This window comes from Carlito syrichta, unplaced genomic scaffold, assembly GCF_000164805.1.
Source record: "Carlito syrichta isolate Samal-C Ts95f unplaced genomic scaffold, Tarsius_syrichta-2.0.1 Scaffold314258, whole genome shotgun sequence".
In the NCBI taxonomy this organism is placed as follows: domain Eukaryota; kingdom Metazoa; phylum Chordata; class Mammalia; order Primates; family Tarsiidae; genus Carlito; species Carlito syrichta.
In genome coordinates, this window is record NW_007258354.1 from 1,205,451 (window position 1) to 1,222,000 (window position 16,550).

Below are 16,550 nucleotides of genomic sequence, written 5' to 3' on the forward strand. Positions count from 1 at the left end.
ACTCTTAAGTGTAGTCTGAAATAAAATACAAAATCTAGACAGTGACCAAAAGAAGCCATCACTATGGGGGTGGGGAGGGACAGACTGATTATCAAACTCTTGCTGATTGTAGATCAAGTTTCAACACAGACAACATTTTTGTAATTTCTTGTGCATCAACAAGTTTCATTTTAGTTGTGCTTACATTATATAACTGAAGCCTGAACACTGGTTGTGTTTTTAATTTACATATTTCAAGAAAACTGTAATTTAAAATATTCACCATATATAACAAATTGAACAAATGCAACAAATACTCCCAAGAAATTAATCTATAGAAAAGAAACATCCTTTTAAAAACTTGAACACAGTCCACTATCCAGGCTACAAGTACGTATTCACTGTATTACAGCACATTGTTTTTTAAAGTCTGCTCTCAACATAAATATAAATAATCACATTTTAAAATTGCTCACATCACGTTTTCAGAGGAGTGCTGGCCGGGGGCACCCCAGTCCCCACTCCTCCCATCTTTACCGGCTGCTCCCTCAGGGACCGCAGGGTGGAGCACAAGCTCTGTCCAGCTGCTGCCCGGGCACTTCTCTCTGGAACGCCCAGCCCATGGAATGCGAGGATTCGGAAGACTGGAAATGGCTGCCATCACTTGGAGAACACACAGAAACCCCGCCTGCCTTCCTGCGAGCCTCAGCCTCCGAGAAGGTGGCCTGGCCAGAGGCTGGGCCTCCACAGAGCCCCTAGTTGTGCTTGGCCCGGCCACCCTTCAGGTAGCTCTTCCACCTCCGGACGAACTCCCGGAAGATCGGGGCCTCATCGATGGTGCTGAGGAGCTGCAGCTGGTTGATGTGCGTGGTGTGGTAGTCCCAGCGGGCCAGGTTTGGGGCGCTGCCCAGCATGAAGTGGCGGAGGTCGTAAATGGTCCCCGAGCCGGTGTCATACAGTGGCAGCATGGCCTTCAGAGACGCCAAGCCACGCTCATACAGGAGTCGCGCCTCCCTCCCCAGCTGCTCCCCCGCGGTCTCCTTCAGGTCATACAGCCCGATCAGGGAGTACATGAAGCCATTCAGGACGAATGAGCTGGGCGAGGTCGGGTACTCCTCATACCAGTCGTGCCTGTTCATAAACACGGCTTTGACTCCGTGCTGCTCGGATGGAAATTTGTAGGGGGCGGTTGCCCTTAAAGCTGCATTGAGGAACGTGTGGTCTTTAGTCAACAGATAGGCCCTGACCAGCGTGGACATGGCCTGCCCCTGGGCCATGGCCGAGTACCAGCCCGGCTCCAAGGACCGGAAACCCTCCCCCAGCTTGCGGGTCACCATGATGGGCCAGCCACCCTTCTCGTCTTGGTTCCGCACCAGCCAGTGGCTGGCGGCAAAGAACGCGGCCATGTGGGCCGTGGTGGAGATGGTGACGTTGTCGAGGAAGCCCTTCCCCTTCGCGACCAGCCTGACCACCTTCCTGGGCATTATTTTGGTTGGCTTGACAGCTTTCGTGTTGGAAAGCCCCACTCCCTTCCTGAGGTCGGTGACCAGGTCCCTGGTGATGGTGCTCCAGACTGTCCTGGGCCCGATGCCGTAGTAAATGTCTCTGTCTTTGAAAGCGATCAGCTGTGTGTTGGACACGTAATGCACAGTGAAAAGCTGGTTCTTTTCTGTGGTCTCTAGAACCACGGACACACTCCCGTTGGTCAAGAACTTGAGGTCAAATGAAATAATAAAATCCTTGGTATTGCCCAGTTCCAAGGACACACCTTCGCTGGTTTCTATAGGGGAATGCATCCAGAGACTGGTTAGAATAAACATAGCCTTGAAGTTTAACTGTAATTCATTCTTGACAATTGATCATTCAAAATTGACACTTGCTTATTTTGTGTAAAGATCGCTACTTTCTTATTTTTTACTAAGTTAACCAAAACAAATGACAGAATTCGTGAGTTCACGCTGGCTTGTAAGCATCAGGCCAAAGTTCTTGCCTTTGGCCCTGTCTGGTCCACATGAGAAATTAAGAGCAAATGGCAGAGGCACTGCTGATCAAACTGCCTGTCCGGGATCTAATGCCAGCTGATCAGGAGCCAACAACTGTTCTAGCACGCCCATTCTGCAAAAGGAAAAAAGGCAGCCAAAGTCTGTCTCAGCCTAGGACACGGCAGGGGAGACTAGAAGGACCAGTGTAGAGGATTGTAAAACATTTATTTAATTACCACTTCACTTACAGTTACTATGTTCTAAGTGCTTCACACCCATTTACTCATGCCCTGATTACTCCCACCTATGGCTGAGAAACCAACATAGAGACAGACATAAGGTAACTTGCCCAGGGGACACAGATGTGAACCCAGCTTCCCAGGTCTGACTCCACAATGCATGTTCTTAACTTGATGCTGAAAATGACAGGTCTGTTTTCAGATATCTGCTAGATTTGTGAATAAAATTTCTGGAAATTAAGCAGTAGCCTCATGTATACAACAAAAAGTGTGTGGTGGGTGGGTAGTGGAAAGCACACGCTTTGGCGTTAAAGCCTCAACATTGTGTCCTGTTCTACCCCGATCTCTGGCCAGCCATACCTCTTAGAATCTCAGTTTCTTCACATGTTAAATGGATATAACATTCCCTTGCAGGGTAGTTGTAAGGATTAAAAAATAGTGGCTTGGAATCCAGTAATAAATGATGGTTGTTATTATTCTGAAGCCACTGGCTTGAAAGGCTAACACAATCATAAAAGTTGTTATATCTGACAAATTATTAAAGAGGAAATTTCTCTTGCATATTTGTAGTATAATGATGGCCAATTCCCTGCAAGATGACTTTCTAACACTGCTCACCAGGTCCACCAAGACAAGAGTCAGAGTGTGCTGTGGTCCATACACTTTGTTGTCTTGCAGCAGCAAGAGCAAGACAACAAAGCATGTACAGGACACATTTTGAACGATCCCAGGGAAATGCAAGCACTGCAATCACGACGGCTTCAATTTCCAAACCATGTTCACAGGTATTATCTCACTGGGTCCCTTCAACTACCTTCTGCCAGGAGGGCAGGAATTCTTGTCTCCACTTCAGAGGTGAAAAGACCAGGCTCACAAGGTTAAATCGTTCACCCAAGGCCAAAAGCAAGCTTGAGGGAGAGCAGGGACTGGAACCCAGGTTTCCAGACTCAGTTCAGACTCAGAAAGACACATGGTTGGAAAGGAAAACTCCTGAGAGTATGAACAGCAAGGCTACTTCTCTCAGACAGCGCAGACGCGGATCTCTGCTCCGACAAGTCCTTGAGGAAGTCTCTAGGGTGTCACCAGGACAGAGGCCAGAACTGGGGACCAATGTGGGTGCGCACAGTGTGGGCAGCCCAGAGAGCTGAGTCACTCATCTAACTATCACAACGGGGGCTCTACCAGTAGGGGTATACTTGGCCCAAGGCTCTTACTTCATTCGTTGGAACAACTACAGAAGCTGTGTCAGGAATGAGAACAACTCAATAAAAACTATGCATCAAAGAAAGCTCGAGCCGGGCTCGGTGGCTCAGCCTGTAATCCTGCGCCTTGGGAGGCTGAGGTGAGTGGACTGCCTGAGCCCGCGGGTTCGAGACCTGCCTGGGGAACTTGATGAGACCTCATCTCTACAATAAAACAAAAAATTAGCCAGGTGTGGTAGCACACACCTGTAGTTCCAGCTACTTGAAGGCTAAAGCGGAAGGATCGCCGGAGCCCAGCAGGTCGAGGCTGAGGTGGCCGGGAGCGGCCACTGCACTCCAGTCTGGGTGACAAAGTGAGACTCCAACTCAAAAAAAAAAAAAGGAAAGCTCAAGTGACTTCTAAAAGATGATTTCAGAGGTAAACTTCTAATAGTCAAAATCTGCTTCATCCGGCAAAATGCCAATGCACGTGCTCAGTGTGCGCTGCTCTGCAACTCTAGGAAACCGGCGAAATGGGATCTGAAGTTCAGTGTGGCATCCCTGAGATGCTGCAGGAGTCTAAACTGATGCATGGACCACTCAAGGATAAGTTATATTCAGCAGGGCAGACTAGCTTGAGTGCTGCTTAGATTTTCATTCTTTGGGTAACGCCTCATTCATCAGACAACATTGTTAACTATGGCATCCATCTGGCCCACCTGGTAACAGTGAGTCCCATCTCAGAGGTTCACACAGGAGGAGGCTGAAGGAGTACTCATTTCCTCCCAGAATTCCATTCTGATTGTCACTTGATTTATACCAATCTAATGAAAGGGCACAGTTCAACCAGTCATCTCATGTCTTTGTTTTGAGTTGGAGTCTCACGCTGTTACCCAGGCTAGAGAGCAGTGACACACTCACAGCCACCCCAGCGTCGATCTGCTGGGCTCCAGCAATCCTTCTGCCTCAGCCTTCCAAGTAGCCCAGACTATAGGTGCGCACTACCACACCTGACTAATTTTTTGATTACCGTAGAGATGAGGTCTTGCCACACCTCATGTCTAAATAGATCATTACAGAGACCTCGGCAAAAGGCTGTAGTAATTTTCGTAAAGCCTTACCGCCAGCAGAGGGGACTACTGAGTCACACAGGAGAAGTGGCAAGGAGTCACAGCCCTCAAATTGAATTAACAACCAATAGTCTCCACAACAATCTTATGAGATGGATCTTTTAATTTCCATTTTATAGATTTACAAAGGAGGCTAAGTAACCTGCCAGCATCACTCAGGAGGATCGGAATGTTACGAATGAGTGGTGGCCAGCCTGGAAAGCCTGGGTGAGGCTCTGATCTCTACAGGAAGTGTGATGCTATCAGAGGTCCCTGCTTCAAGCCTGATAGAAGGTTCGGAGTTTTCTGTTGTTTGAAATCCCTGACTCCTCCTCTCTCAGAGAAGGTGTTCCCAAAGTTACCAACTGCTAACTTTTAGTAAATGTGGCATAGGCATATGTACTTCAGACAGCAAGAAATGATAAATAGTTAAGAGTGGTCTTGACATTGGTCTTAGCAATGCTTCTTTTGGATTTGATACCAAAAGCACAAGCAAAAAAGATAAACAAGTGGGATGACATCAAACTAAAAAGATTCTGGGCTAGGCTCAGTGGCTCGGCCTGTAATCCCAGCACTTTTAGGACGAGGTGAGTGAATTGCCTGAGTCCACAGGATTGAAACCAGCCCAGGCAACTTGGCAAGACCTCGTATCTACAATAAATCGAAAAATTAGGTGGGTGTGGTAGCATGTGCCTGCAGTTCTGGCTACTTGGAAGGCTGAGGTGGAAGGATCGCTGGAGCCCAGCAAGTCGACGCTGAAGTCCAGCAGGTCGACGCTGGGGTGGCTGTAAGTGTGCCATTGCACTCCAGCCTGGGTGAGAGTGAGACTCCAACTCACAAAATAAATAAATAAATAAAAAGACTCTGTACAACAAATGACATAATTGAGAAAATGAAAAGGAACTATGGGGTGGGAGAAAATATGTGTGAACTACATACTGATAAGGGTTAATACCCAAATGCATCAGGAGTTCATACAACTAATAGCAAAATAATAATAATAATCTGATTTAAAACGGGCCATGGATCTGAAAAGACAGTTTTCCACAGAAGACAAACAAGTGGCTAAAAGGTACATAAACAGATGCTCTCTGTCACTCACCACCAGGGAAAGGTAGATCAAAGCCACAGTGAGCAATCGCCCACATGTGCCGAATGCCACCATCAGAAGGGCAAGAGCTAACAAGTGTTGGTAAGGACCTGGTGTAAAGGGAGCCTCTGTGCATTCCGGGCAGGAATGTAAACTGGCACCATTGTTATGAGAAACACTAGAACTGCCCTGTGATCCTGTGGTCTCACTTGTGGGCACACACACAAGGAAATGAAATCGACACCCCAAGAGTTACCTGCACGCCTGTGTTCTCTGTAGTATTCTCCCAAAAGCCAAGACACAGAACCAACCTGTGTCTGGTAATGGATGAATGGATAAGGAAACCATGGCACACGGCCAACGGGGCAGTATTCAGCCATAACAAAGGAGTAAGGTCTGCTGCTGTGACAGCATGAGGCGTGATGCCAGGTGCGACAGGTCAGAGAAGGACAGACACTGTGGACGCTAAAACAAGTGACGTCAAAGACACACAGCAGCACAGTGGCTGTCAGGAGCTGGGAAATATGGGCAGATGCTGGTCACTGGGTACACTCCTCCAGTTGTAAGATGAGTGAGTCCTGGGAGTTGATGGGTAGCACGGCAGCTACAGTCTGTAACTGAAATGTGCTAAGATGATCGCAATGTTCTCACCACACACAGAAAGGTAACCACGTGAGGGACGGATGTGTCAGTAACTTGACTGTGGTAGTCATTTCATAACACATACATAAATCGAAGCACCACATTGTAATATACACAAGTCTGTATATAAGCTGGAAAAAAAGAATAGTCTTTGAACCAATGTTTTCACATATAACAGAAACTCTTTAGAGTGAGAACAGGCCCTACTCAGAACCTTGAGGAGCACGAGAGAAAGAGCCAGGCAGGAGAGGTTCCCAAAGAGGCCCCAGGAAGGAGAAAGTGAGCACAGAGAGACGAACGAAGACTGTGTCGGGAAAAGGAAGCCAACTGAGTTCAACAGCCCAAGACAGGTATAAAGTGTCGATTCATCCACTTTTATAATTAGGAAGAGGAACAAAACATTCTCAACAAATAAAACAATAAAGACATGGTGTGGACCCATATCACAGGGCTCTTTAATCCAGATGATTTTATTCTTTCAGGGAAAAAAAAGACAAGGCCAAGAAAACAAAAACAGGACGAGCAGCATTCAGCTCCTGGTCCTCCAGGGCCTGCCTCACGTATGAGAGGTAAGCCAAAAAACCGGAATTATCTTTTGGAGGGCAGGCCCCTTGCAGCACAGGCTTCCCCTGCTAGGTAAGTGTTCTAGGAACTCATAGGATCTGTGGACCAGCTAGCGTGGTGAGAGAGGCTGCATTCGGCTTCAGTGAATTTTTTAGAGATTCCTTCAATGCATTTGCCCATTTCAAGATAGGTGATTTACAAGTAAACCTGCCCACACCATGCTAAGTGTTCAGCAGTTTTTGACCAAAAACAGTATGACCCTCGTGCCCACGCTCCCTGTTCACCTGATCTCACCCTGAATGACCTTTTTTGGTTTCCCTGGATGAAAAAAGTCCTCAATGGGAAACATTTTGCTGATGTGAAAGAGGTGAAACAAAAAAGGCAAAAGCACTCAAAGGCAGCAAAATGGAGAGTCCAAAAACTGTTTTGAGCAGTGGAAAAAGCATCTCGATAGGTGTATGTATTGCATCAAATGGAGAGTATTCTGAAGGTGACCAAAGCTTAACCATATAGGAATAAACACACTGTTTTTATAAATAAACTACGGTGTTACGGTCCTCCCCACGGGCCTGCGCCTCATGTCCAAGGTCCCCTTTCTCCCTAACAGAATTCTGGGAGTGCATCCCCTGAGAGCCCCCACCTGTAAGAACCTCATCCTCGTGCCTGTGCTTCCATACAGTGTCTTCCCCTCTGATTTTTCCTCCTGCTCTGTGCATGATAGATAACCCATGCAACTCCAACTCGCCTTCTCTCATCTCTCGTAAATAAAATACAAAATACTCTGGAAATACAAAATCTGAGGCTTTCTGAGTACCGACATGACGCCACAAATGGAAAACTCCACACCTGCCTTCATGGGACAGGCTGCAAATATTATTAAAAATACTGCATAAAGCCACCCTCAGGCTATGTCTAAGGAACACATGAAATATACATGAACTTCACACTTAGACTCAAGTCCCTTCCCCAAGATCTCATTATTATATAAATGCAAATATTCCAAAATCTAAAAAGCCCCATACCCAAAACACCCCTGGCCCCTTATTTAGGATAAGGGATCCTCAGCATGTCAAGGCACACGGGATGGCAAAACACACACATCATTCCCAGCTGGCAAAGGGGTTCCACCCGGAACAGTTGTGTCCCACTGGCAGCATGGCCATCACAGACAGAGCTCTCTGTGTGCCTAAGATCACTTTAGGATGCAGTTTTCTCTCCAGCTACTGGCTACAGAATGAAGGGCTAAGGTGAGGACCCTCCTCGGGATGTGGGGATGTAACCCTGCATGACCAGGACACCCAAAGTCAACAATCCTAGGAACCCTGTCCTATTTAGAGCAACAATGAAATCTGTTGCTCTAAATAGGATAGGGTTCCAAGGATTGTTCTAGAAAACCTTCCAGACCCTCAAGGAGATCAAAGTGAGGGTTGCTGTTTTCTACCTGACCCAGATTACATTATTAATTAGTGCAAAAATAAGTTTCTTGGGTGCACCCAAAACGAAGTGTTCTTTTGTGTAGCCTAATCATTTCCTGCTGCAATTAGGTGCCACAAGCTAAATATTCTTAAAAACTTCCATGTACTTTCTCACCCAGCCAAGCCTGCTTTTTACAAAAAGCAGATGCTCTATGTACTGAAGAATCACAGAATGCCACGGGAGAAAAGAAGTTCTAGTCACAGAACAAAAATGACAGGTCACCCATTGTTTGAGTGCATTAAGCACTCCTAAATCCATTCCTTAAGGCCAACTAGAAGGAGTTGATTTGTACTGTGGCTTTCAAGGTCTGTGAATCACACAGTCATCGATAAAGAACAGGGGAGAATGCAGAGGAGGTTCTCAACCTTTTTTCTCTTCTACTTCCCTACTGTGGGGCTAGGGGAGGGTGAAGTCAGTTTTGTTCCTGACAGCATTTCCCACAGAGGATTAAGCCTGAGGTGCTAGCTAAAATTATTTCTTTGTCTTTTTAAGTAATGAACTCATTAATTCTCATGGATAATGGTTAGTGCAGAAAAATACATTACATCCTAATTAATGAGACTGTCTTAGCAAAAGGGGAAATGTTGCATAAAGTTAATTTGATTTGATAAATGGTTTTATTAATGAAAATGGTTTTACATGACGTTTAAGATCATCTAGTGCATTAACAAAATCCAATATGGAAAGCAAGCTTGTTTGGCAATGGTGTATTAACTTGAAAAAGTGAAAAACTACTGGTAAAAAACAGGAGGAGGAAAGGATGGCTCTCTCCTTTAAAAGTTCTATTTAATGCAAAAGTTTAAAAATTGAACTCTACTGTAGTGCAATATCAAAATGAGTTAAGGAACTTCACTTCTGTGGGATCAGGGAAGACACACACTGCAGTAATCTTGATCTCAACATTCAATCCATGGCTTGGCTCTTTACACAGTAAATATCCCTTTTTTATAAACTTGACTTCTTAGCTGTTCCTTCTTCAGAGATTTCATCTAGGTGGCACCCTTTGTTTCTTTATATATGGAATATAAGTGGCCTGCACATGTGTTTTTTAAAACCAAATTAAAATTTTCAAGGATCATCAGATACTATAAATCAACATACAGTTAACAGCCACATGTAATTCCTAACTTACCTGGAGCGCTAAACTGCTTAACATTGGTGAATCTGGACTTATCCGCCACGCTGGCCATGAAGCAGCCCTTCGGCACAGTCCAGTCACCAGGCCTGGTGTCCCTGTCCCTGTCCTCAGCCGTCTCATACACCTCTATGTGAGGAGGCTTCTCCGTCAGATTCTTGCTGTAATGACTTAGCCCATACTGAGCAATCTGGATTGGGTAGAAATAGCCTTGAGGTCCCCATTGTGTAGATAATGGCACACCTAGAACACAAAGAAGCACACGAATGACCACATCCAGGCACTCACAAGTCTGCCCTGAATACCACTCCTCACTGCTTGACTTCTGGTATCAGACACTTACAAGCCCCTTATAGTACTGCTTCCATAATTACTAGAAACTAGCACCAAGTTAACCAATAGGAAAAATGAAATTAAGTATTCATTCACTCTCATGCATCATTTGTTGACAGCAATGCAATGTTACAGATTCCCTTTTAAAGACTGGTTCTTTACGTGTGTTACTTTTTTCTCAAAGCTGCAGATGTCATGTTTCATAATACCATTTCATATACTCCAATTCTATACGATTTGCATGCACATAATGTCACCATGGTTTGATTTTAAATATTAATCCTGAAATTATCTCTTTTTTTTGAGTTGGAGTTTCACTCTGTCGGCCAGGCTGGAGTGCAGTGGTGCGAACATGGCTCACCATAGCCTCATCCTCCTGGGCTCAGGTGATCCTTCCACCTCAGCCTCCCGAGTGGCTGGGACTACAGGCATGAGCCATCACACTCGGCTGATGTTTTGATTTTTTTGTAGAGATAAGGTTTTGCTATGTTGTCTAGGTTATGGAATTTTCTTAAACATTTACATTTAATAATCAAGTTAACTACACACCTCTCTTTCTCCAGTGTCAAGGTGTGGTCTAATAACTAAATATACCATTTGATAGTCAAAGTATTCGCTTAAGAAGCCAGCTGTGACTAGGAAATATAAAATGTAAGCACGGCTCGAAATTCTTTATCGTATCCTTCCTGTCAAAATATAATTCTTAAGAACAAAAAGTGTTTTTATTAAATGAATTAAAGCCCTACATTTAACCACAGATTCTTGAAATAACTTATTAATGAATTAAAGTAAGTTCTAAGCACAACTTCTAAATATTTGGTATGAGAGTTTATTTTAGTAGTTTTCTACATAAAAATTCCAAGACTATACTGCACACAATACTGTACTGTTGAATCATGTGTGTTGAGAGAGAAACTCCTGTCACAGTTCTAAGATAAACTAACAAGCATCTGATGGGTACAGAAGAAACCAGGAACCTACAAAGTTGTATGCGTTTTGTAAATGTCTAAGGAATTAGGGCTTACCCAGGCCAGGAGACTGGGCTACAGGCAGGCTCTTTAACATTTGTACCCTTTCTCCAAGGAAGGGGTCCTCCAATTCAAATGGAATTATTTCCAGTTAACAAAAGATGGGTTCATATAACCTCATTAAAGAAAGGTGATCACTGCAGTAGTGTTCAACTGGCATAGGAACGGAGAGTAGTCAATAAAACAGAACAGTAGGCCAGAAACACACTCTTGTACTCAGAGGAATTCAGAATCGTGACAAAGCCTCTATCACAAATCAGGGGGGGAAGGAGATCACTCAATACATGTTGGGGGAGATAGTTAAAATTAGACCCTGACCTTTTTTTTTTTTTGAGTTGGAGTCTCACTCTGTCGCCCAGACTGGAGCGCAGTGGCCGCTCCCGGCCACCACAGCCTCGACCCGGTGGGCTCCGGTGATCCTTCCACCTCAGCCTTCCAAGTAGCTGGAACTACAGGCGCGTGCTACCACACCCGGCTAATTTTTTGATTTATTGTAGAGATGAGGTCTCGCCAAGGTGCCCAGGCAGGTCTCAAACCCGCGGGCTCAGGCAATCCACTCACCTCAGCCTCCCAAGGCGCGGGATTACAGGCTGAGCCACCAAGCCCGGCTGACCCTGACCTTTCATCACCTGTAAAAATAGAAGTCCCGTTAGTGGGACTCAACAAGTCAAATGTAAAAAAAATAAAACTCTTAGAGAAAACACAAATGGAAAGCTGACATAGTGTGGCAAATGCCTGAAACATAAAGCAAAGATGTACAAAGATCCCAAACCTATGAGTTCAGTAAATAGAACCGCAAACTTCTGAAACCAACCAACCGAGAGTAAAGTGAGAAGACAACCGAGTTGAAGACAGCATCTTCACAAACGTGGTGCTGCCACTCTTACTATACGAGTGAGAGCTCACACAAATGCATGCAAACACACTCATCACATTGGAAAAAGGGGAGAGAGATGAAGACACAGTCGAAAACACATCTGATCTTGCTAGTTGCTAAAGAAAGACCATCATAATATCTTTTTGTCAAAAGCAGATTAGAAAACAATGTCCCATGACAGCAAGAGAGTGACAGGGGTGCCCTCAGAGTCAGCAGCGCAGGCGTGGGGAGCTCCGCCTTCTGGGAAGCAGGAGGCAAATCAGACCATGAGCTTGGCAGTGCCCTTGCTATGGCAGTTAACCATATTCTCAGAGTAGGAACATACTCTTTTTTTTTTTTTTTTTTTTGAGTTGGAGTCTCACTCTGTCGCCCAGACTGGAGTGCAGTGGCCGCTCCCGGCCACCACAGCCTCGACCTGCCAGGCTCCGGCGATCCTTCCGCCTCAGCCTTCCAGGTAGCCGGAATTACAGGCATGCGCTACCACGCCCGGCTGATTTTTTGATTTATTGTAGAGATGAGGTCTCGCTGCCCGGGCGGGTCTCAAACCCGCGGGCTCAGGCAATCCACTCACCTCAGCCTCCCAAAGGCGCGGGATTACAGGCTGAGCCACCGAGCCCGGCTAGGAACATACTCTTATAGAATAAAATATAAAACATACTCTTATAGAATAAAATATAAAACAGAAAATGAAGATTCACAACGAACATCTATAAGATTTATAATGGCAAAAACTGGAAATGACCCAGAGTCCAACTAAAGAGAAGCATCCCATCCACTACAAACATGTGTAAGAGCATGTCCTCACTATGAATTTAATCATTAAAATGCTCAAAAAATATCCAATAAGGAGAAATAGTCATAATATGTTAGGTGAAAACAGCAGAATACAAATATACAGTAGGATACCAATTTTTTTTTTTTAATGCATTTTGGGGGGTTGGGAGGAATAGGAGTCTCACTCTGTTGCCCAGGCTGGAGAGTAGCAGCACGATTATAGCCACTACAGCCTCAATCTACTGGGCTCAGGCAATCCTTCCCCCTCAGCATTCCAAGTAGCTGGAACTACAGGTGTGAGTCACTACGACTGGCTAATATTTTTATTTATTATAGAGACACGGTCTCGTCAAGTTGCCCAGGCTGGTCTCAAACCCTTGGGCTCAGGCAACCCTCTCACCTTTGTCTCCCAAAGTGTTGAGATTACAGGCATGAGCTACTGTGTCCAGCTAAAAAGTGCACTTCGGTGACGACAACAAAAAGATTAGAAAAAACATCAAAATATTAATAGTGGCTATGGATGCTTTTTACTTTTCAATTTTGGAATCTAAGCACCTAAACATTTGATAAATTTTTTTTAATTGATTAAAAAAAAGTTTGGTCATGAATATCTTTGAAATCTCTAACAAACTTATTACCCTCCTGAGTTACTGTATAACATCATAACAACCATGTTAAACATATATCTAAGTATAGCAAGCTCCAGAGGTATACAAAAATGGTACTAATTCTCTTGATGTGGTGAGAATATAGGTGAATCTGGTCCTTCCCTCTTCTAAGCATTTGGTAAATATATTATTAAAAACTTATATAACTAGGAAAAACAGAGGGAAAAACTCCCACAGCGAAGATGCAGACCCCAATTTCGATTTGCTGAATACACATACCATTAATGTCACAACCATGGCTACAGGCCTTCAACCTGAGGGCATCTGAAAACAGCCAGTGTCACCAACAGAGCACACATTTCTTTCCAAAGCAAAAATATATACTAAGCTAAAAGCTTGTTTCAACAGATTTTAAAATATTAATAAAGATAATAAAATTACTTTATAACAAAATGAGGAAAATAAAACCCAAATGAAGTCATCTCAAAACACATTAAGCTCTTTCCCCTGTTTCAATGATGTACTTTAAAGTCAAATTCAATTTGGCTTTCTGGTTTGAAAAGAAAATTCCACAGCATATTAATTGTACCCATGAGGAAGCCCCACTGCCCCAGGCTTTAAAGACAATGAAAGACAGTAAGTGAGAGACTATGGGAGCTCAGCGTAAATTCAGAGAAAAAGTGCCCAGGCACCGTCTTATCCTGAGGACTCAAAACCTCCCCCAGAGGGGAGAGCCAGTTAATCAGGGAACAAGACCACCCTGGTATGCGGACAGGTGCCCTGCACGGCCCTCTCTTTCCCATCTCCTCTCATGGGTTAAAACTACATTTCAACGCAAAGCTTCTCGAGCTGTGCCTTGGCCTTACTGGTGAGTGTTTCAGATCCTGAGGCAGGTTAATGAAATAATCCTATCCGTTAAGGTATGCTCTCACAGCAGCCCTTAAATCATACCATCTAGCAAGTTGCCTCCGTTCAGACTTAACCTGTCCTTCCTGTTAAGTCAGAGGGATGAACGGCCTCCTGACAGTAAGCAACGTACCTGCTATGTAACCCACAGTCACATTTTCCTCTTCCCCAACACAATCATGCTTGAAAAATGCAAGCAAAGCAGACAGACACCAACCTTCAACCCCACTTATGCACTTGACTCTGTCTCGGACTTCCACATTGTAGCCTTCGAAGGACATGAACACGCCGTCGGGGTGATATGGGGCTCTCTGTGCGTAGACTTTGGAATAGCTGTGAGAGAACTCAAAGCGGTCATAGCCATCATACTGAACCACCTTGCCATAGACATCAAAATACTTCTCCACCCAGGTGAACGGGAGGAAGACCTCGCTACCCTCCCGCCTCCCTTTGATTGTGTGCTCGTCGTTGATGAGACAGTCGATTTCCTCATACTTGAGCCCTAGCGCCTTGCTTCCCCCATTGCTGCCGAAGCCCCCAACGACAGGGGGAGCTTTCTGCTGCTCCTGTGCGAAGGCCTCCTCAGACTGCAGCCTGGGCACGTGCTTCACATAGTGGTTGCTCTCCGAGGCTGCTGCTCTCTTTTCTAATCCATCTGCTCTGAAGCCACTGCTCAGGTGCCGTGGAAACTGGGTGGCCTTGTCGCTGGAACACTTGTTCCACAGAAGCACCGTGACCAGGGTGAAGAATGCACAGATGATAATCAAAGTCTTATAGTTGACCCGAGCTGCCAAGCAACGCATATTCAGACCATACCTATGGAGACAAGAAGAAAAAGGCATCAGAGATGTGAACCGACACTTCACAGGATCAAGGGCCTTTCAGTTTCTCATAACCTCTCACAGGATGAGGACAGTATATTTTAATGCAAAGTTTCTAAAGATGCTGTGCCTTGGCCTTACTGTGAGAACTGTAGATTCTGAGGCAGGTGACCACACAACAATCATTTTAAGACAATTTTATTAACTGCATGTAATCTGGCCAGATTTAAAATGGCTAGCTCAACACTTTCTGCACATAGAAAAGGTAAGAGGTGGGCAGGCTTGATGCCTCAGCCTGTAATCCCAGCAATTTGGGAGGCCGAGGCGAGTGGATTGCCTGAGCCTGCAGTTTCAAGACCAACCCAGGCAACTTGACGAGACCTCATCTCTACTATAAATAAAAAATTAGCTGAGCATGGTAGCACATGCCTGTAGTTCCAGCCACTTGGAAGGCTGAGGTGGAAGGATCGCTGGAGCCCAGCAGGTCAACGCTGGGGTGGCCATGAGCGTGCCACTGCACTCCAGCCTAGGCAACGGAGTGAGACTCCAACTCAAAAAAAAAAAACCCTTTTGGTGAAACACTCAGACGGCACAAACCCTAAGACAAATGTGTGTCAACTCCCTTGACTGTGGCTCCTGTGATACTGAGCCACTTTTCACAATGACCCCCCTCCCCAGGCCAAAAGGAATGCCTAAGAAGAACATCCTTTCACAGAGACACCTGGGTTCAGATGTCTGGATTTTTTTCAGACTTTGGAATACTTGCATTATATTCACTGCAAATCCAAAACCTGAAGTGCTTCATGAGCGTTTCCTTGAGTGCTCAAAAAGTTTCAATTGTGAAGCATTTTTTATTTAGGGTTTCCAAATTCGGGATGCTTAGCCTGTCATTCCATTTATTAAGTAGTTAGGGTCAAACAACTTCAGTATTTATGTCCTAACACCCAAGTAGTTGTCTGAAAAAACATACTAGACTTTTTCAAAGAAGACACCGACATCTAGTTGCGAAATCGAACGTGAGCTTTTAGTGCTCATCCTACGCGGCCTTTCCTTCCAGAAACACCTCCTCCCACGGGCTCTAGGCACCATTCTCTCTCGTCCCCCTAACATCCCACTTGCTGTTCTCTCCCCAGTCTTCTTCGAGTGCTCCTTAGAGCACCATAGGTCCCAGTCCTCATGCTCCTGCTTATCTCTGTTCCCTCCTAAGTGATCTTACCCAATCTCATACTTTTAAAGACAAGGGTGACTCTCTCCAAATTCCATCTCCAACCGGACCTTTCTTTGAAAGTACAGATACATATGTAAGTGACATCTTTATCTGGAGGTCTAATCGACTTCTGAAGCAACATCCAAAACATCCCCTGACACTCTCTCTCAACCTGTTTCTCCCTTCCTGCTGCTCAGACTGAAAGCCTTAGTCCTCTCTTGTTCACCCATGTCCATCCAGCTGGCTCTACCTTCAGTTTATGGCCGGAATCTGACCTCGTCCACTGGAACGCTAGTCCCTCTGGTCCTACCAGCACCCACCACTCCACCCCAAGTCCACTCTCAACACCACATCAGAGCAATGCTCTTCCTTCCAGTCCTGACAGGGCTGCCGTCCCAGCTGGCCATGTGGTACACCGGCCAGTGGAGATGGAGTGCAAATATTCCTGGGCCACCTGCAGCTGGACTCGCTGGGAAGCATGGGAAATTACAGATTAGTTACATGGACAACATGTGGGACACTGCGGCTGGCTGAGAGCAGAGGGAGCAGGCTCACTGCCGTTGGCTGCCGCAGCTCTGTGACTTGCTGTGTGGTGTGAA

General features: G+C 45.3%; 1 protein-coding gene across 1 annotated transcript in view; it reads right to left on the bottom strand.

Annotated features, from left to right (window-relative positions):
• Positions 1–700: 700 nt before the first annotated feature.
• GLCE (glucuronic acid epimerase) overlaps positions 701–16,550 on the bottom strand; it is a 44,282-nt gene continuing 28,432 nt past the window's right edge. Inside the window, exons 2-4 of the mRNA XM_008071258.2 lie at positions 14,141–14,739; positions 9,395–9,640; positions 701–1,759 (exon numbers count right to left, since the gene is read on the bottom strand). Of these exons, the coding sequence (XP_008069449.1) occupies positions 735–1,759; positions 9,395–9,640; positions 14,141–14,726 (1,857 nt within the window). The 5' untranslated portion in view covers positions 14,727–14,739 and the 3' untranslated portion in view covers positions 701–734. The remainder of the gene's footprint in view (positions 1,760–9,394; positions 9,641–14,140; positions 14,740–16,550) is intronic.